Here is a 23,186-nt window from a genome sequence, read left to right on the forward strand (position 1 = left end):
CTCTTTATTGGCAAAGTATGATGACTTCTGGGCGAAAAATTCGCAAGATCTGATATAAGCTCTCTCCCATTTCATGCATTTTGTTTAATTTGTGAGCAAGTAGAAAGTGAACACAAGAATGACTTACAATGAATAACAGGCTAATAGGAATTAATAATGCTGTCAAGATATTATTATTATTATTATTATTATTATTATTATTATTATTATTATTATTATTATTATTATGATTATGATTATGATTATGATTATGATTATGATTATGATTATGATTATGATTATGATTATTATTATTATTGTTATTATATATTATTATTATTATTATTATTATTATTATTATTATTATTATTATTATTATTATTATTATTATTATTATTATTATTATTCGATAATCAGCACGCCCAGGGTCCCTCCCTCCCCTATCCCCAGGGTCCCACCATACCCTATCCCCTGGGTCCCACCCTCCCCTATCCCCAGGGTCCCACCCTCCCCTATCCCCAGGGTCCCACCCTCCACTACCCCCAGGGTCCCACCCTCCCTTATCACCAGGGTCCCACCCTCCCCTATCCCCAGGGTCCCACCCTCCCCTATCCCCAGGGTGCCTCCCTCCCCTATCCCCAGGGTCCCACCCTCCCCTATCCCCAGGGTCCCTCCATCCCCTATCCCCAGGGTCCCACCCTACCCTATCCCCAGAGTCCCACCCTACCCTATCCCCAGGGTCCCACCCTCCCCTATCCCCAGGGTCCCACCCTCCCCTATCCCCAGGGTCCCTCCCTCCCCTATCCCCAGGGTCCCACCCTCCCCTATCCCCAGGGTCCCACCCCCCCTATCCCCAGGGCCCACCCTCCCCTATCCCCAGGGTCCCACCCTAACCTATCCCCAGGGTCCCACCCTCCCCTATCCCCAGGGTCCCACCCTACCCTATCCCTAGGGTCCCACCCTCCCCTATCCCCAGGGTCCCACCCTCCCCTATCCCCAGGGTCCCTCCCTCCACTACCCCCAGGGTCCCACCCTCCCTTATCACCAGGGTCCCACCCTCCCCTATCCCCAGGGTCCCACCCTCCCCTATCCCCAGGGTCCCACCCTCCCCTATCCCCAGGGTCCCACCCTCCCCTATCCCCAGGGTCCCACCCTCCCCTATCCCCGGGGTCCCACCCTCCCCTATCCCCAGGGTCCCTCCCTCCCATATCCCCAGGGTCTCACCCTCCCCTATCCCCAAGGGGGATATGAGGGGAAGACCCTGGGAACGAGGATGCCTCTTTTGTTTTCTTTTTCTTTTCTCTTTTTCAAGAAATGAAGAGAAGAAACGAAAGGTAAAAACTAGTCCAATACTCTTACAAATGTGAGCATGGCATTGTTCCCTTTCATTGTTTCACCTCGTTCTCTGATACGCTCAGGTGGCCTCTAATTGTTTCAGATAATGCCGGATAACCCTCACGTTTCGGGCGTTAGTCATTAGTCGGAGCCAAAAAAAACAAAAAAACAACAAAAACAAACGGACGAAGGGAAAAAGGCTAGAAACGTCAGCGCAACTACCCTGTTTCACAGAGGCGTTTAACATACCTTTTCAACCTTGTGTTGATTTATAGCTTGTCTACACCACGCCTACGCAGAACATCTGGTTATTCTACAGCTTGTCTGTATTCTTTCTCGTTATACTCTTTATTGGCAAAGTATGATGACTTCTGGGCGAAAAATTCGCAAGATCTGATATAAGCTCTCTCCCATTTCATGCATTTTGTTTAATTTGTGAGCAAGTAGAAAGTGAACACAAGAATGACTTACAATGAATAACAGGCTAATAGGAATTAATAATGCTGTCAAGATATTATTATTATTATTATTATTATTATTATTATTATTATTATGATTATGATTATGATTATGATTATGATTATGATTATGATTATGATTATGATTATGATTATTATTATTATTGTTATTATATATTATTATTATTATTATTATTATTATTATTATTATTATTATTATTATTATTATTATTATTATTATTCGATAATCAGCACGATAGCCATGTCCTGTTCATATCTTTATGATACTTGTTCTTTTGAAATCTTACTAAAAATCTCTTATTTTTGTAATCATCTTTCTGTGGTCGGTTGTCGAGTTTGCAGACACGAGGGTATTCGCGGTATAAAAAAGGCTAAAAATACAAATAAAAGATCTAAAAATATGCAAATCAAATGAAACGATGAACGTCATATTTACAGTTTGTGAACCTTATTCTTCACAAGTTGATGAAACAGCTTTTTTTGTTTTGCTTACCTACAATGTACAATCAGCATAACAAAAGAAGGCAACTTCGTGAACCTCGGAAACCCTGCTGATATTTGTTCCAAATGATTTCTACTCATATACATACGCTCTTTAGGTTTTCGCAAACCGTGAGTCACTTTTTACTCTAAATTCCCTTATGCTTGACTTATTCACTTTATTTCACGGGTTTATGGAAACTACTCTTAATTCGGTTGAGATTAAAGCTAAAGTAATAGCCATGTTCGTGTAAATGAACTGAGCTCAATGCTTCCCACCAAATTAATCAAGAAAAAGTAATTAAGAAAATTGCATGCCAAACACACAAAGGATAACTTTTCAAAGATATAATAATATTTTACCAGTTGGAGAGATTCCTTGGAAGAGATTACCTTACAGGCGTTTGTTACGTTACAAATCAAGTCAAACCGCTTTTCTTAAGTCCGCGACTTTACAATGTCGGACACAAGCTGGAAGGATTTCTTGGGAAATACCAGCTTACACGGCGTTCGCTACCTTACAGAAAACAGCTTTATTCGTAGAGTTATCTGGCTGCTTGTTGTTTTAGCAGCTTTTTGTGGATTTGGTTACCAGCTTTACAAATCGATCACTTTTTACTATGAATGGCCCACTGTAACGGCAATGACGACAGAATGGGACGAAGAGCTGGATTTCCCAGCAGTAACAATATGTAACCTGAACACTCTAAGCAAAGAAAACTTTGTTAAAGCACGAAAACGTTATAAAAGCGATGCAACAACAGAACAGCTAGAAAAAGAAGTCGAAACATTTACTTTTTTCATGTCCGCTCCTCTAAACGAAAATGCAAAGTCAAAGTTGCTTAACGATTTTTTCGAAAACAGCACATCTTATAGGGAGAGAGGAAATTTTGTAAATAAATCGTTAAATGATTTCTCGCACTCCATTGATGGGATTCTATCCATAAAATGGCTTAGACCTTGTCAATTTAGCGGCGAGGATTGCGACAGGAAAAACTTTTCTTCATTTGTGGATCTTAACTTTGGTCTTTGTCATACGTTCAACTCTGGTAAAAAAGAAGAAAACGCGTTGAAGGTGGAAAGCCTTGGACCAAACAATGGGTTACGACTGAGACTGAATGTTCAACAAGAAGATCATGTTAGTAATTTCTACTGGCTTCCGGCTGGTTTCAAAGTTCTCGTTCATGACCGTAAAGAATATCCGATTATGGAACAAACTGGGTTTGCTCTGCAGCCAGGAACGCATACCTTCTGTTCGACGAAATTGAAAAAGGTAAGGTCACGCAAAAAGATTAAGTACTTACCCGCTCATAAGAACCTAGGTTTTCCCAGGTTAGCCTAAACAGGTTCTTATTTAGTGGGTACTATTTTTAATTTTAGGCTATTTATGGCTAGATTAAACGGCCTGCCAGAGCTGCACCGTTCTGGTTTGGTAGAGGTTCGATCATAGAGCGGCTCTACAACTTCTTGTTTGTTAACTCCCATGGGTATGGAGTGTAACAATATAGTCATTAGGCACAAAAAATATACTGCTTCGTCTCATGGCGCTACAATGGAGGACAGAACACGAAGACTAGAAATGACTAGAAAAGCCTTCTAGTCAGAGCGATATGGTCTAATAGGAATAAGAGAATGAATTGATTACATGCCGCAATATGTTGGATAAAGAAAAGGCGACGACTCCTGCTGCGTCTTCTGTTTTTGTTTTTTAATTACGGCATTTCGCATGAAATTCACTCGTATTTCGTGTCCCCGAAACAAAGGCTGCACATCTGTACCCGACCCGTCGAATCCTCAGGTAATTTCCGGAACGCCGCCATTTTCACTATTGCCTGAAAAGTGCGAGACAAGGTGCTACATCCGGGCTTTCAGGCTACATACATGATCTCAGGGGAGTTATTGTCAATTGGGCGCATGCGCGAAAAACGGGGGGGGTCAATAATACTCTGCAAGGACTGATTTTACTCCGTACAAACCGACTAAACGAGGTAAAGTACTTAAAGGGTCAGCGTCATGGTACTGCGCATGTCTGGATTCAGTGTTGATTGTTGGCTTTCTTCAAACAGTTGAAAGGCCCAGAATGGGCTTTGGCGCGAGCCCTTGCGAGCTTGCGAGCACCCCGTTCTATTTTTGCGAGACCGAGCATTTTAAATTTTTGAATAAATCGTGCAGCGATCACATAAGAAAATACAATGCGAGCACGGCGGAAAAAAATTGCGCGAGCATGCGAGCATTAGCCGAAAACTGCGAGCAGATAATATTTTTTAGTCTTTCTCATTTGCAGTTCAACCCTTAAATATTAACGAAACAATTTCCTACGCAGTTATAACAAATCCCATAGCGCGCCCCCTTTAATTCCCTATCGTCATTTTCTCGAGTTAAAGATACGACCACACCCAATTTGCTATCAGCTGTTCATATTTTCTTGTCTTCTCAAAACAACAAAATGTTAATGGCGACCACAGCTTTACTATGACGGCTTTGCGCTTGCTATAAAACTTGCGCATCAATATCTGAGCTTAAATTTGCCATTACGATCATCTCGTTAGGTAAAATGTTTAAATTGATTATGAGCCGTAAGCAAACTAAGGAAGCGAGTCAGCTTTTAAACTTTCTGTCTACACCCCAAAAGCAAATATCTAAGGCTTCCCCACTCCCCACCCCCCTGAACAAAGTTTTGTAGCTTCACCCTTAATCTCTTTTGCTTCGACACTCGCAACATCACCAAAAGTATTCTATTTTCAAAGGCGCGTAAAACAAACCATTTCAACCTTGTGTTCATTTATTTTCCTGATTTCGCCACGCCTGAGGAAAACACAGTTTTTCCAAAGCTCTCTGTATTTGTTCTATTCATACCACTTGCATAATAATAGCTCCTATATGCTATAATTTCCCCATTATTTATTAATTAATCCTTTAATTATTTTGTTTATTAAATAATGTCATCTCCTCACAAATTTCTGCTTCTATTTCTTTTTGAAACACGTTCATTAATCTTTTTGTCAGCTTTATTATCTACTTATTTCTTTATTGACTCGGTGTCTAAACAGTGGAGATCTCCACTTTCTTTCTCGCGCGTTTCCTGTGTGCCCGATCTCCGCGACGCCTTGGGTCCTCGAGGATGACACGCGGTGGTATTGTCTTAGACATCAGGAGCGCAAGGTCTCACACCAGGCTTTAATAAGTAATTTTCACTTTTATCCATAAGACAGGAGCTATTGTCTGCACACGAAGCAAAAGCTAGCACTTTAAGTCCGCGTCTCTATAATGTCGGACACAAGCTTAAAAGTTTTCTTGGGAAATACCAGCTTACACGGCGTTTGATACCTTACAGAAAATAGCTTTTTCCCTAGAACAGTCTGGCTGCTTGTTGTTTTAGCAGCTTTTGGTGGATTCGGTTTCCAGTTTGACAAATCGATCACCTCTTCATATAAATGGCCTATGACTAGCGTGATAACGACAGAAGGGGAGGAAAGGGAGCTGAATTTCCCAGCAGTTACAATATGTAACCTGAACGCTCTAAGTAAGTCAAAGTATGTGCAAGCAAACAATCATATGTCGAAGGATTTAGCTGAGAAAGATGTAGAACAAATAATATTTCTCATGTCTGCCCCGCTTAACGCAAGTGAAAGAATAAAAAAACTCCGAGAATATTTAAAAAAATCAGAAACTTATTATATGAGAGGGCCATTCTTGAATATTTCTTTTCATCTGTATGCGCATTATATAGATGGAATGCTTTCACTCAAATGGCTAACCCTTGCCAATTCCATGGCGAACAATGCGGCAAGAATGACTTCTCTGCATTTCTAAACCTACGGTTTGGGCTTTGCCATACGTTCGACTCGGGCTAAAAAGGCGGGAAAGTGGATAGTTCGGGATCAAACAAGGGGTTGCGATTGAGGCTGAAAGACGAAGAGGAAAATCATGTCAGTAACTTCTATGGACCTTCAGCAGGCTTCAAAGTTCTAGTTCAGGATCCCAAAAAACTTCCGAATATGGAAGGAACCGGATTCGCACTATTACCAGGGACGCACACCTTTTGCTCTGCAAAGATAAAAAAGTAAGTTGACGCGAATGTCTATGAATTAAAAAAAAACCTCTCTTGGCTGATTCCGCTTGAAACCTACTCTCTTCTAGTTCAGTTTTGCTTTGATTTTCCGGTTACTTGTTGAAGGTCTGTAATTACGTAACACATATTTAGTTCCTGCTTGATTACGGAACAACACGTAGTCAGTTCCTACTTGATTACGTAACAACACGTAGTCAGTTCCTACCTGATTACGTAACAACACGTAGTCGTTCCTACTTGTTTACGTAACATCAAGAGTCAGTTTCTACTTTATTACGTAACATCACGTAGTCGGTTTCTACTTGATTACGTAACAACACGTAGTCAGTTCCTACCTGATTACGTAACAACACATAGTCGTTCCTACTTGATTACGTAACATCACGTAGTCAGTTTCTACTTGATTACGTAACAACACGTAGTCAGTTCCTACTTGATTACGTAGCAACACGTAGTCAGTTCCTACTTGATTACGTAACATCACCTAGTCAGTTTCTACTTGATTACGTAGCAACACGTAGTCAGTTCCTACTTGATTACGTAACATCACGTAGTCAGTTCCAACTTCATATCGCAACAACACCTAGTCGTTCCTACTTGAATACGTAACAACACGTAGTCGTTCCTCCTTGATTACGTAACAACACGTAGTCAGTTCCTACTTGATTACGTGACAATACATAGCCAGTTCCTACTTGATTACGTAACAACACGTAGTCAGTTCCTACCTGATTACGTAACAACACATAGTCGTTTCTACTTGACTACGTAACATCACGTAGTCAGTTACAACTTCATATCGCAACAACTCCTAGTCGTTCCTACTTGAATACGTAACAACACGTAGTCGTTCCTCCTTGATTATGTAACAACACGTAGTTAGTTCCTACTTGAGAACGTAACAACACGTTTTCAGTTCCTACTTGATTACACAACAACATGTAGTCAGTTCCTACTTGATTACGTAACAACACGTAGTCAGTTCCTCCTTGATTACCTAACATAACCTAGTTAGTTCCTACTTGATTACGTAACAACACATAGTCGTTTCTACTTGAATACGTAACAACACGTAGTCAGTTCCTACTTGATTACGTAACAACACGTAGTCGTTTCTACTTCATATACGTATAACAACACATGGTCGTTCCTACTTCATATAGTAACAACACGTAGTCAGTTACTAGTTGGTTACGTAACAATACGTAGTTAACCTAATTCTAAAATTCTATATAGAAAAATGGAATTCGCTGTCATTTGTTATTTTTAAATTATCCATGCTCGCCATTACGAACTGTGTAGGAACTGACTAGGAACCAAGAAGTTCTAGAAACCAGGATCATCGCGGTAAGAGCTCGAGAAGAAATAAAGTTGTATTTTCATGAGTTTTTTAGATACCTCATCAAGCCTAGAAATTCTAACAACATGCTTAGAACATATAGTGCGTGTCTTTATTTCGTATTTTATCAGAAGCTTATTTAAAAAATAGGTACCCATAAGGTACATGTGTGGGCAACAGTACAAGAGAGAATACTTTCTAGAAATTGGCGCAAGTACAGTGTTGAATGGAGCTTAGCCAATCAGAATGCAGCATTGATAGCAATCTCGTTCCCAGAGCCCGCGTATCTAATATTATGAGCCCCTGTCATTGGTAGTAAACAATTCGTGAAGCTGGAAAAGTGCCATCCCTACCATAAGTCGAAAAATCAAGCAAGTGCAAGGCATTTTATTTAGTATAATCAGGGCTATAGCCTTTTAAGACTATAGCTATACTTTTAAAAAAGTATAAGAAATGACAAGAAGGGGCGTGGCTGTGCCCCCAAATTGTCTTATCGACCCCTTGCCACCCCAATATTTCAAGGCGGCAACATCAAGCTTGACACTAAGGCCTGGGGCAAATACCGAATCTTAGCCGCTTCATTACAAAGTTAAATAAAGCGCCATCTTTTGAAACCAGCGTTCGCCCTAGGCCTAAGCAAGTATTAAACGAATAATTAAAATGCAGAAATAAATAAAGAAAAAATAAACAGGTACTCATAGGGTACATGTGTGTACGGTGCCACAACAGAAATCCAATACTTGTTCAATCAATGAAATTATATCCTGGTTTCATGACATTGTTTCTAAAGGCCCATTATATGAATGCAGCTGCTGTGAACAACTTTGGTACAAACACCGTCTCATAGCTTCCCCATAATAGGGGCTCATTTATCCTCATACGAGGCTCATTCAGTCCCAAATAGGGAAGATCTGTGATTGGCAGCAGAATTCGGCTTCGGGTACGGCTCGTCCAACAAGTTTGCATTTGGCAGCAAATATCGGTCTGAAAGACGAAGAAAACTCCCAAAACCTCTAGGCTTAATAGCCAAATGCACACTTAGAAAGCTATGGTAAGGCATTCGAGCATAATTAATCAGGTTCATAGCGAAATATTTACCTGTTTGAGCAAGAAAGCCAGATTGATTCGTATAGAAAGCCGCCATCTTGAATCATCCACAGAATGTGACATCGCACCATAAACTAATGGATATAAAACCGGAGACAGGCTTCGCTGACCATATTTGGACTTGGCTTTGCTGCCCATATTTGGAGTTCTATTGTTACGCACTCACATCGCACTTACTCATTTGCATTTTACACGATAGCAATATCTGGGACTACCACAGGTAGCCCACACAAAAAACATTAAGCCTAGAAATTCTAAAAACATGCTAAGAACATTTCGAGGCTCAGATTGATCAGAGGCAGCAAAATATTGTTTTGTTAGTATGACGCGTTCTAAAATGCAGAATCAAATCGGGTTCATAACAAATACAATTGTTATGGACAATTCTCTTCCAATACACTCTTTTTTTTTTTATAAGAACCTTTTTTATAAGGACGACCAGCCTGGGATTTCACGAAATTTTAAGAACATGCTAAAAGCATGCCGGGGCTCAGCGCGCAGAAAGTACTGCTTTGTTAGTTTGATGCGTTCTAAAATGCAGAATAAAATTGTGCTATACAACCTTATTATTTCTATTGATCAATAGTGTAAATCTCTTCCTAAAAGTTTATTGGATATTATATTTTTATATACATTAAAAATTAAAGAACATCGAAAAGAACATAATCAGCCTTAAAGCTGCATTGTCACCAGTTTACTTCCGGTCGATTACGTAAGAATCTTCGATGATTTTTAACGGAAAACACGGAAAATATTTCAAAATATAGAAAGCAGTGTGTCTATTGGGAGTTTCTTTGAGGATGTGACTGCTAATTTAGAGCGGATGGCCTGTTTAATATTTCGGATTCGAATAGATTCTTTTGTCTTTTAACGGTTTCCGTCGGACCTCCGGAAGTAAACTGGTGACAATGCGGCTTTAAAATGCTCCAAAAATAAGAACGTCTCAGCCTCAACTGAGAATTAGACGTCCGTAAATAGAAAAACAGTGTACTTCATTAGGTATTATATATTTACATATTGAAGAACATCCTTAAGAATATTTTAAATGCTCTAAAATTAAGAACGGCCAAGACCCAATTGAAATAACATGTTCTTATAAAATAAGTCTTATCTCTGACAGTTTTCGTTATTTTCGTTACGACTTATATATAGTTTCACGATTTTTTTTCAATCGTGGTAAACAGAGTTTGCATTTTCTAAATGATATAATATTCAAACATTGTTTTTCTCAGCGGGGAGGGAAATATGGCACGGATTATCTCGTCTAAAAAATCAAAAACAAACAAATAAGAATGACACCCCAGGTGATATTGGCAAATCTTTCAAGCGCGGCTCCCAGTAGGCGCGCAAACATCGCGAGCATGCGGGACTGCTAGAGCGTGTTTCATCTCGATTTGACAAAAGAAACCCACATAAGCCTCTAAAACCCTGCGGATAGTTATATTTTTATGTTATTTCTACTCAAGTCCGCTATGGGTTTCGACCTAGGGCGACATTGATGCCTACCGTATAATCATAATATAAAGCTTTATCACAATGAAATGCTATTGTTTATGGCTTCACTCCCTAACCCAACCGTAAACATACACGGCTTATTTTTGGCATTTGTTACGCAACAACGGAAGACAGGGGAAAGGACTTTTGGGACATCGATCTAAATGGCGTGCTACGGAACAAAGAACCTAAAAAAACATGGGGGCCCCCCTTTTAGCGGCCAAAATGTATAAGACATTATCTAAAATACAGGAGAAGATGCCATGTAAAATCCTGGCTACGTCGCTGAAAAACTCAAAGTAATGACAACTGTGTCAAAAACTTACCAACAAGTTCAATGTGACTTTATATAAAAACTCTACTTTACATTCAAAGGCGGAGAATGTATTCAGTATCCATCAGGCGCGTACCCAGGATTGGCTGGTGGGGGGTCATAGGTATCATATGGAAAAAGCATAGTATTTGAAGATTCCTTTATAAGAAATGACCCACTTTTTTGCCTCCCTGTGTACGCCCCCGGTACCTGCCTTTGACTGCATAATGAATGGAGCATTACAATATTAGTAATTCTCTCATTCATGTAAGCTACGTAGCAGCACAATCAACCTTATATAAAGCACTCCGGATAAAACCTCTAAAGTTTAGAGCAATTCAGTCTGTGCAGAATAACCAGGAACTCGCATACCTTTCCTTTTTATATGTTCTTTTTTTTGGGAAGGGGTGGTCGGTTGTCGAACTTGCAGACACGAGGGTATTAGCGGTATAAAAAAGGCTAAAAATATAAATTAAAGATCTAAAAATATACAAATCAAATGAAACAATGAACGTCATATTTACAGTTTGTGAACCTTATTCTTCACAAGTTGATGAAACAGCTTTTTTGTTTTGCTTACCTACAATGTACAATCAGCATAACAAAAGAAGGCAACTTCGTGAACCTCGAAAACCCTGCTGATATTTTGTTCCAAGTGATTTCTACTTATGTACATACGCTTTTTAGGTTTTCGCAAACCGTGAGTCACTTTTTACTCTAAATTCCCTTATGCTTGACTTATTCACTTTATTTCACGGGTTTATGGAAACTACTCCTAATTCGGTTGAGATTAAAGCTAAAGTAATAACCTAACCATGTTCGTGTAAATAAACTGAGCTCAATGCTTTAATGAATCCCACCCAATTAATCGCGCTGTGCTTAAAAAGTAATTTAGAAAATTGCATACCAAACTCACAAAAGATAACTTTTCAAAGATATAATAATGTTTTAACAGTTGGAGAGATTCCTTGGAAGAGATTACCTTACAGGCGTTTGTTACGTTACAAATAAAGTCAAAGCGCTTTTCTTAAGTCCGCGACTCTACAATGTCGGACATAAGCTGGAAGGATTTCTTTGGAAATACCAGTTTACACGGCGTTCGCTACCTTACAGAAAACAGCTTTATTCGTAGAGTTATCTGGCTGCTTGTTGTTTTAGCAGCTTTTTGTGGATTTGGTTACCAGCTTTACAAATCGATCACTTTTTACTATGAATGGCCCACTGTAACGGCAATGACGACAGAATGGGACGAAGAGCTGGATTTCCCAGCAGTAACAATATGTAACCTAAACATTCTAAGCAAAGAAAACTTTGTCAAAGGACAAAAACGTTATGGAAGCGATGCAAAAACAGAACAGCTAGAAAAAGAAGTTGAAACATTTACTTTTTTTATGTCCGCTCCTCTAAACGAAAATACAAAGTCAAAGTTGATTAACGATTTTTTCGAAAACGACCCATTTTATGGGGAGAGAGGAAATTTTGTGAATAAATCGTTAAATGATTTCTCGCACTCTATTGATGGGATTCTATCCATGAAATGGCTTAAACCTTGTCAATTTAGCGGCGAGGATTGCGACAAGAAAAACTTTTCTTCATTTGTGGATCTTAACTTTGGTCTTTGTCATACGTTCAACTCTGGTAAAAAAGAAGGAAACGCGTTGAAGGTGGAAAGCCTTGGACCAAACAATGGGTTAAGACTGAGACTGAATGTTCAACAAGAAGATCATGTTAGTAATTTCTACTGGCTTCCGGCTGGTTTCAAAGTTCTCGTTCATGACCGTAAAGAATATCCAATTATGGAACAAACCGGGTTTGCTCTGCAACCAGGAACGCATACCTTCTGTTCGACGAAATTGAAAAAAGTAAGGTCACGCAAAAAGATAAAGTACTTACCCGCTTATAAGAACCTAGGTTTTCCCAGGTTAGCCCAAACAGGTTCTTATTTAGTGGGTACTATTTTCAATTTTATGCTACGAGGTTCTTAATTTTAAAGAAAGGTTAATATACTAATGGCTGGTAGAAGTGCGGTATCTGGATTTATGAAATGTCAATACAGACCTGGCCTTCGTACAAAATTTGGTCAAGACCCCTTAAAATATATCTAAACTCTTAATATATTTTATAGAATATTTTTTTATAGAATGCATGTTTTAAGGAGTTTCGATAAAGTTTGCCGAATCCCCAACCATCATGTCAATCACAACTCGTATCTTCTGCTACAGGGATCGGATCATCAAACTATTTGGCCATGCCATGTACCTAGGGGTGAACTTTATAAAAGTGTAACATGTGTATACATCGCTGTTTCTATGGCTGTTCGCTACAGGGAAATTTTTAACAAATAAGCTATATAATATTGTTCATCAGTTTTATCTTTTCCTAATATTACATTATATCATATAATAGCCAAAATTATTTACTGGAACTTTGAATTTAAGCGTAACTACACCAAATGTAGCCTAGGAGCTTCATTTTGAAAATTATTAAAATTGTATTGACATAGGATAAGGAAAAAAGCGAAGAAAAACTCCTTACAGAATGGACGCTGGGTGCACCACAATATTTTCTTAATGTTTCTTCTGTACCGTGCATCCCCCCCCCCCCCTGACAGAATGGCGAGTTTTCCCAAAATAAAGTCTGGTTAACTATTGTAAGCTAGTATTTTTGCATAGAGGTTCCTTATGTTATGTAAACCAACATATAAAAAAAGTGTTTTTTTCTAATGGATTAGTCTTCGAGATATGAGGCTTGAAGTGCGATTTTCAAATCTTGAAAGTATCAATCTCCTCGTTTTTAGGGAGAAGTCAGGATCTGATCAAAAATTAAGCCAAATCGCTAAAAAAGCCAAATTCTCGCTAATATCTAAATTTCATATCTTTGACATTTCTTTAAAATTTGGAATTAAGCTTTTGGTCAGAGGAACTCCTTGTATGCGGAATCTTGAGCTTATATATTAAGAATTGGATAAGTTCATGCCATTTTTTTCCTCTGTCCCCCCCTCCAAAAAAAATCCGAGGCCTGGTGCAGTCCCAGCTCTGGCTTGACTGCTTAGGCCGTCGAGCGCGACATGTCTTCTAGTATTTTATGATCATGAATAGATAAAAACGTGATGATAGATTCAAACTAAGAGTTTGTGTGAAGAGTGACAATCTTAAAGTAAGCGCTCTTTGTTTACGATCTCATCAGAAAACAACCAATACGAGTGAGTACTATAGTTTTATCCAGTTGAGGCCTACTCCGGTTGCTATAGTCGCCGATTCATTGGGCGACCTTCGGCAACTATAGGCGACTAGAAGCAAAACCTAAGGCAACAATTAGTAAGTTAGTAAGCTTTTATGGTTACTGCACAATACATACACTACGATTCCATTATAACGAATACAATTCACCTTGATAACCAAGGTTACTTTACTTAGTGAATTAAAAATTAAATAACAATTATTCATAGGCGACTATAAGCGACATTAGTAAATTAGCCAAGATTTTCTTGTGCAACTATGGGGGACTTCAAGTGACTCTAGGCGACTTTAGAAAATTAGCCAAGATTTTCTTGTTTATATGGTTGACTTCAATAACTATAGGCGACTTTGAGCGACTATAGGACCCGGAGAGGCCTCAGTTACAAATTAGCACCATCTGATAACTACTCTCTTAATCATCTTTCCGAAATCAATTCACCTATCAGAATTATGCATTACATCTTTTTTTATTTGTGCGCGCAAATCGCAGACAACTATCTACTTTCGTTAGCGTGCTAAAGAAAATTGCAGAAATAAGATCTTAGAAGGTGCAGAAAATTATACTACAATAAAAAAAATGCTAGAAGGGCTAATGGCTTTAATCATTAAAGCTTCCTTAAACATTTTTAAAATTCTTAAAGAGTTTATATTTTGTGTAGCCCGAGTATCAGGCAATTATAAATTGGCAATTAAAAGTCTATCGCTTCCCGGTATATACTTTATAGGGAAGGATAAAAGGGCCTGACACTCGGACTATATTTTGTGTTATTTAATTATTCGCTAGCATCTAGATTGATTACAGACTCTTGACATCAAGGCCTTGGCGAATCAAAGAACTCGGCGAAATGAATATCAAAACATCCAAAAGCTGGATGAAAAAACAATACCATTAGTAGATGAAAAAAGGAAAGCCGTGTGTGGTTGCCGAAACAAAACCTATTTCAAATAAGGTCGCACCTGGAGAATCCATATGACGTAGCCCGAAATGCTTCATGTGTGTCAAATAAAAAAGGAAAATAAAAGTAACTAATAACAAAGCCAGGATTAAAAAGTCTTAGCATTCTTATTCATGTACCTCTAAATGTTCATACAGCTGTCAAAGACTAGGATTCAGCCATTATACGTTACCCATGAGCCACTGCGGGCAAGATATATCGGTTCTCCGGTGCAACCGACTGAAATAGGTGCAACCTTCGAATGATTACTAGTTGTAACATTTGCTATACCTTGATCAACAGTACAAAAACTTGCCTACACCCTATAATACCAAATGTGGGGAAAACATCACTGATTTCAACCGATACTTCAGCGTGAACTACTCCATGTCTACGTGCGGCAAACAGTGCCTCCATGATTACGGAATCAAGAAATGCGGTTGTCAGCCAATCTACCCAATCACAAGTGAGGTTTTGTTACTTTAAAATCTATTTCCTCGAGCGCGAAATACGATCCGTTTCAATAGCTAAAAAAATAAAATAAATAAATAAAATAAATAAAATAAAATAAATAAATAAAATAAATAAAGTAAATAAAATAAAAAGGCCTAAAGGTACAGACTGACCTTTTTACCTTTTTGCTTTTCAGTGAAACTATATTGCCAAAAACGTATTGTATTTAAAAATGCTCCTAAAATATTGATTTTTTTGTTTGTAGAGGGTGTCCCACTTTGCGCATTAAACGACACATTCGAGTGCATTTATCCGACATATTATGGTATGTTATTACTAAATGTCAAGTACAAATGCGCCACGTGTTACGCAAGCTACGGCTCTACTCCAGCTCTCCTTTAGCCTTAGCTTAACATCATCATCTTTCCTTATCTCTACAGTATACGTTATTTATATGCAGCGAAACCTCATTCCAACTCAGCTGTGGCTTCACCCTTCTCACCTCTATCTTATCTGACAGATCAGTGCCGTAACAGGTCTCGAAATATTTTGGGGACACGATAAAGAAACATTAAGAACATATTGGGGCCACAGCCACACCCCCCTACTGGTCATTCCCTTACATATCAATCAATGGCTGTCGTTTTTCTAAATGGTCTAAAAGAGCCTGGGGCGAGCGCGCGGGAGACCTGTGATACTCTAAAACGTTACGGACTAGGCTCCATATCCATGATGGCTGCCAGCAAAATCGTAGTAAACACGAATTTTTGCAAGTTTACGTGGAAATTCTGGACTTACAAAGCTCTAGAGCGACAAAAAAGCGAAAAAACTGATTGAAGCGGACTTCCAAATATGGTAGGTAATGCCTAATAAGGAAATTACCGAGCGAGCTAGAAAAAGGACCAGATTGACTGATATTTGATTTTTGAAAATATTGGGGAAAGGCACGTGCCCCCAGTGCCCCACCTCCTGAAACGACCCTGCATATATACCTCACCTTATCCTACGTTAGCTATCTCAACTTTACCTAGTTCTACCCAAGCACAGATCTTTAACCCTATTCAGCCCGGGGGGGGGGGGGGGGGGGGGTTGAGGCCCCCAGCACCTTTGAGCTGTAATAATTTTTGAACTAGTAGGGCTAGAGCATTGAAATTTGATGACTTTTCCTAAAATTTATCTGGAATCAGTATGGTGTAAACAAAGTTTTAATATCTGTACCCTGGTTACCATAGCAACCAAGTTTTGAGACATAAGTTTAATAAAAATTAGGCAAAACGCTTTAAGTCGTTAAGATCAACTATTAATACGACGTGCTCAACGTAAGTCCATGTCATATAAACGTGTTATACCAAATTTTGAAAAAAAAAAACACAATAAAAATGTACATCTCTATTTAAGGGGGGGGGGGGGGGGTGTTTTTTGTCAATTTTTGACCTTCTCGAAATAGTGCTTGTAAAAATAGTAAAAAAAAACATTCATATATACTTGAAATCATTAATACAACTCGAAACGAAGATTAAATATTGTCAAAAAGCTTTAGATGTTGCTACCCAAAAATAAAAACTTGCATTAAATCCAAAATGGCGGATTCAAGATGATGGATGCTGTCACATAATTAGCTAAAAATCGCTTTTTTTAACTAACATCTGAATTTGGCAAAATCCTTTTTATATTCATCTATTGCAAAAAAAGTTGGAAAAACACTTTTGGAGGGTGTGGGGGTTATTTCTTTTAATTAAGAGTTCATTCTCAAACTTATGCTATCATATCAAAATATTTCGCCGAAAATTGTCGTTTTCTCCAAACGCGGTCACTTCCAGTTTAGAAAACTAATATATTATTTGGAAAAACTGCATAGTTTATGTAATTTTTAACGTTGTCGTACCGCAGGTGCTCGGTAAACTTTATGATTTGTAATCAGAAAAGAAAAAAGTGACTGTGACCATCTTTAGTCTATTGAGAAAGTCTTTGAAAAGAAACTTGATTCCTCGGTACCAGACCCCCAAAACGACAACGTTTTCTTCATATGATTAAAGGTACCATGCCAATCAATGACGTCACAGATGTTATATATTGTTGTCATAGAAACAGTGTCACTAATAATATATGTCTACTTCCAGATAATAAGATTATCGAAAAAAGAAATACAGAAATACATGTCTAAAAAACAGAAATATTGCCCTTTCCGGTCACTTAAGTGACGTCACAAAGATTTTTTTAAAGAATATCAGCCGCTATTTGAATACGAACTGATTATACGAACATATTTGGATTTTATAGATGTTCTATACAAAGGTTTTGAAAGATAGGCTATTTATAACCAAATATCCCCAAGTAAAGTCATATTGACGTCATTTTGTGTTTCTATTGTTACCTTATCCCACCTCAGCTCTCCCTACCGCAGCTCCACTCCCAACCTAAATCATCCTCCTTAACTTTCACTTCATCCTACCTCCGCTCTACCCGGTCCTACCGCATCCAACCTCAGCCCAATCCCCTCCTACTACCTCATCCTTTCCCAACTCTATCACATCTTACTCAGGCCCGCAGCCATGGAGGGGGGGGGGGGGGGGGGGGGGGGGCTCGGGAGAACTCACCCAACACACACTCGATTGGAAGGACCGCTCTAATTAAGTACCACTACGAGGAAGGAAGCGCTACCTAAAAGAAAATGGTCCGCTTAATGTGTAAACGAACCCCTCTGCTCAAAAATCTACGGCTACGGGCTACGGGCCTGCTACTGTATCCTACCTCTGCTTTACCTCAACCTTTTATAGCTCAACCTTCTATAGCTCAACCTGAGCCTTAGCGCTGCCTTATCCTTCCTCAGGTCTACCTCAACTGAACCTCATCCTATCGAGTCATATCCTACCTACTTTCATAGCTCTACCTCTGTTTTACCTCAACCTTTTATAGCTCAACCTTCTACAGCTCAACCTGAGCCTTAGCGCTGCCTTATCCTTCCTCAGGTCTACCTCAACTGAACCTCATCCTATCGAGTCCTATCCTACCTACTTTCATAGCTCTACCTCTGTTTTACCTCAACCTTTTATAGCTCAACCTTCTACAGCTCAACCTGAGCCTTAGCTCTGCCATATCCTTCCTCAGGTCTACCTCAACTGAACCTCATCCTATCGAGTCCTATCCTACCTACTTTCATAGCTCTACTTCTGCTTTACCTCAACCTTTTATAGCTCAACCTTCTATAGCTCAACCTGAGCCTTAGCGCTGCCTTATCCTTCCTCAGGTCTACCTCAACTGAACCTCATCCTATCGAGTCCTATCCTACCTACTTTCATAGCTTTACCTCTGCTTTACCTCAACCTTTTATAGCTCAACCTTCTACAGCTCAACCTGAGCCTTAGCGCTGCCTTATCCTTCCTCAGGTCTACCTCAACTGAACCTCATCCTATCGAGTCCTATCCTACCTACTTTCATAGCTCTACCTCTGTTTTACCTCAACCTTTTATAGCTCAACCTTCTATAGCTCAACCAGAGCCTTAGCGCTGCCTTATCCTTCCTCAGGTCTACCTCAACTGAACCTCATCCTATCGAGTCCTATCCTACCTACTTTCATAGCCCTACCTCTGTTTTACCTCAACCTTTTATAGCTCAACCTTCTACAGCTCAACCTAAGCCTTAGCGCTGCCTTATCCTTCCTCAGGTCTACCTCAACTGAACCTCATCCTATCGAGTCCTATCCTACCTACTTTCATAGCTTTACCTCTGCTTTACCTCAACCTTTTATAGCTCAACCTTCTACAGCTCAACCTGAGCCTTAGCGCTGCCTTATCCTTCCTCAGGTCTACCTCAACTGAACCTCATCCTATCGAGTCCTATCCTACCTACTTTCATAGCTCTACCTCTGTTTTACCTCAACCTTTTATAGCTCAACCTTCTATAGCTCAACCTGAGCCTTAGCGCTGCCTTATCCTTCCTCAGTTATACCTCAACTGAACCTCATCCTATCGAGTCCTATCCTACCTTTCATAGCTCTACCTCCCTCTACCCTAGTTCTTCATCATCCTACTTCTGCTTACCTCATCCTTCTAAAGTTAAACCATGTCCTGCCTTAGCGCTGCCTCAACTGAACCTCATCCTATCGAGTCCTATCCTACCTACTATCATAGCTCTATTTTACTCTACCCTATTTCTTATCCATCCTACCTCTGCTTTACCTCATCCTTCTAAAGTTAAACCATGTCCTGCCTTAGCCCTGTCTCATCCTACCTTTGCAAACTCACTAGCCCTACCTCTCCCTCTGCAACTTACTTTTAAGCCTTTTTTGCCTTACTTTTCCAGATTAATGTGTAGACTTGTATTTTTTTAATATTCAGGCTTTCTTCCTTTTTCAACCTTTAAGGAAAGTTTCCTCGCGAGGCGGCAGAATGCTTCAAAAAGTATTGCCCTGTGCCGTGCGACTACACCAAGTACGAGACCAAGCTGTCTTACGCATCGGCGATAAGCAACGCTCTCGCAAGAAGTCTTCCCACTCACCTCACAGAAAGCAAGGATGTAGCCGATGCATTCAGTGACATTCAGAACATGACAGAGCAGGAGCGGAAGAGATTTTTCAGGTTAGATAGAATGGTTAAGCTTACGGCTCCACGTGCGTGTGCGAAAAACGCGTGAGTGGGGTTCCAGAGTAGCAATTCACTGACCACGAATCAATGAAGTTCAAATTGGCATCCTCAGCTCTGGTAATAGGTCACGAGATCCATTTAGAAACCTTTTCTATCCAATACGGACACACAATTGACCGTCTTCTCAACTACCGACGAAGGAGTCAAACAATCGAACTCATTTGATCGCATGAGCAGGGTCGGGTCCCGGACCCCTCCCCCCTCTTGTCAAGCTTCTAGATTTAAATTCAATATGGGTTACTCTAATTCAAAAATGCCTTCTTCTTCCTTATCAAACAGAGAAAATGTCGCCACTCTTGATGTGTACTTTGAGGAGCTCAGTTATGACAAAATTGAGCAGAAACCTTCTTTTGACAGCTGGTCACTTATAGGTGGGTTTCAATTTCAAGTATAATGTAACAACCGCGATTCCTTGTGTTCTTCATTTAATAATCAAACCAGTTCACACTCAAAAAATTTTCGGTTCTTTCCTTTTTTCATTCTACAACTCACATGGGAAAATCGCCTCACAATGCATTTCGAGCGGGTCGATCCAGGGCCGCGCGGCCAAAACCGCTACAGTTGGTCCCTAACGTTACCAATGGTAGAAGTAAATTTGGGACAGGCCTCCCTAGAACAAAAAGGCAATATTCTACGTACAGCGGATTTATTCTAAATTTGAAGAAAACATTGTCGTTTTGGTGGTCTGGTAACGAGGAATCTTACTTTCTTTCCCCATTCTCGTTCCCAGAGCTCCTACGCTGTTGTGTGTCGGAGGCTCTGGAAGCAGACGGTTACTTGGCGAATTTGATTGGCTGTGAAAAATGCCTGCGTAATGAGTTAAAATTTGCACACACTCCTGCGCAACGCGTTTATTTCCGGTAGAAAGCATTCACTTCCGATATTAACAAGAAGCTACGCTTGTACCGAAACCTGGGAATTATACTAAGAAAATCAACTTTCAAATAAAGTTGGGTATAGATGACAGCTCGCGTGAAACTAAGCGAGGAATTAATAAAAGATCAAAGGAACGCAATTCGCGCAAGTAAAAATGGAAAATACTAAACATGTTTCATTGTAAATTCCGTAAACGTGAATTGTATATCAAAGTCGAGACGTATTGTGTTGTTGGTCTCTTCGTTATGGCGGGATTATGGCGACGGGTAACACGCCAAAGAAACTAGTGAGCAAAGTTTTTGACTCGAATACTTGCATCGTTTGCAAAATACAACAGTGCCGGGAAAAACTCATCCCATTCCGCTAACCTGGGAGCTTCGGTCAAAGCTTGAATTCTATGTTGCAAAAACCCTAAGCGCAGAAGATGGATTTCCCACAAAGATCCCTCAACAACGCAGAAACATTTCGTGGGAAAGCCCTCAAGCCGCATGATATTCAGACCTCAATAATCGAAAATTACACTTTTGCCGTAGCCCGTCGGCAGCCCACAAAAACAATCTTCTCGATCCACGGCTACAACTCGGACTGCCTGTTTTTGCTTTGTTTTCAAATTAAAATTGAAGCCAATATATGAATCGATATGAAAGTCCGACAACCAACGCTTCCTCAAGATGATCGTCTGCCATCTTGCAAACGATAAACCGGAAGAGAGATATAGCGACAAAAACTAAAAGTCCCGGATTGTCCCTAGAATCTAGAATCCGGGACTTTCGGTTTTCGTCTGCTACCAGAGCCTCCGGCGGGAAGCATGACCGAGGAGCTCTGGGAACGAAAATAAGTCTTTCCCTAGTCACTGTTTTTTTCTTCTGATTAAGTTTACCTGATTAAGTACCTGTGGTACTTGGGTACGGTTACCTTAAAAATGACAAGAAATTTTCCAAATAAGGAATATATTAGTTTCCTTATATAGAAGTGACCGCGTTGAAAAAACCTCGCTACACCTTCTCTTATGCAAATTATGTGTGCTAAATTGGCGGGAATAGCAATAAACAAAATGGGTTTTGTGGGAGATGATCCTACTCATGAAATTGATCAAGTTTTGCATCTAGTTTTTAAAGCTTGCTTTCCTCCCTTCCCTCATCATTGTCATTGAATTGTCTTTTCTTGCAGGGAATATCGGAGGCTACCTCGGCCTGTTCCTGGGTATGAGCGTGCTAACAGTCATGGAATTCCTTGACCTTCTTGTAATAAAATTTCTCAATAGGATCTCTGGAACAAAGACTAGAGTCACTACTATTCAAGTTGGGTCATAAGGACAACTGTTTTATACAATTATTTTAAAGCTGGGACTTAATTTTTAAGTCCAAACCCTTGGCAGGATGCTTAAATTCCACGATCACATTTAGATAGAGATTATGTTTGTTATAAGGCAAAATATTGTAAAACAATATTTAAATCAGCCATATAAATATGTTTTTCGAGCTGCACATTTTTTACAATGGTTCAATTCCGGATTTTTTCAAAAAGATGAATTTATCAAAAAAGGCACATCATTTGTCAATCCGAACTTGCACGTCGCACATCACGGGCTGGGGCTCGTGATTAAAGTTAATAATAATAATAATAATAATAATAATAATAATAATAATAATAATAATAATAATAATAATAATAATAATAATAATAATAATAATAATAATAATAATAATAATAATGATGATAATAATAATACTAATAGTAATAATAATAATAATAATAACAATAACAATAATAATAATAATAATAATAATAATAATAATAATAATAATAATAATAATAATAATAATAATAATAATAATGATGATGATGATGATGATGATGATGATGATGATGATGATGATGATGATGATGATGATGATGATGATGATGATGATGATGATGATAATAATAATAATAATAGTAATAGTAATAATAATAATAATAATAATAATAATAATAATAATGATAATGATAATGATAATGATAATGATAATGATAATGATAATGATAATGATAATGATAATGATAATGATAATGATAATGATAATGATAATGATAATGATAATGATAATGATAATGATAATGATAATGATAATGATAATGATAATGATAATGATAATGATAATGATAATGATAATGATAATGATAATGATAATGATAATGATAATGATAATGATAATGATAATGATAATGATAATGATAATGATAATGATAATGATAATGATAATGATAATGATAATAATAATATAGAATTAATTACGGGATTAAGAATGTCCGATCTTGGAACTGAGGAGCACAAGCTTTTAGTAAGCTCACATACGTGCAACAAGTCGAATTCGGAGCCGACAAATAGAACTTGGGAGAGCCATCCAAACGAAACGAGGGCTTTGGATGTCATCTCACCAGCAACAGGAACTGTATTAT

At 38.9% G+C, this 23,186-nt stretch overlaps 1 protein-coding gene across 2 annotated transcripts; it reads left to right on the forward strand.

Annotated features, from left to right (window-relative positions):
* The first annotated feature begins 2,321 nt into the window (after positions 1-2,321).
* Positions 2,322-22,227, forward strand: LOC5501726 (acid-sensing ion channel 3). 2 transcript variants are annotated; one of them, XM_032370016.2, is made up of 6 exons: positions 2,322-3,546; positions 15,076-15,238; positions 15,491-15,550; positions 19,589-19,802; positions 20,148-20,239; positions 21,915-22,227. In XM_032370016.2, the coding sequence occupies exons 1-6, from the start codon at positions 2,731-2,733 to the stop codon at positions 22,055-22,057; spliced, it is 1,488 nt and encodes a 495-aa protein (XP_032225907.2). In that variant the 5' UTR covers positions 2,322-2,730; the 3' UTR covers positions 22,058-22,227. The 2 variants fall into 2 exon arrangements, with proteins under 2 accessions (XP_032225907.2, XP_032225908.2); XM_032370017.2 differs by lacking the exon at positions 2,322-3,546 and adding an exon at positions 11,623-12,460.
* Positions 22,228-23,186: the final 959 nt, after the last annotated feature.

The sequence above is a fragment of the Nematostella vectensis genome, chromosome 13, assembly GCF_932526225.1.
Source record: "Nematostella vectensis chromosome 13, jaNemVect1.1, whole genome shotgun sequence".
In the NCBI taxonomy this organism is placed as follows: domain Eukaryota; kingdom Metazoa; phylum Cnidaria; class Anthozoa; order Actiniaria; family Edwardsiidae; genus Nematostella; species Nematostella vectensis.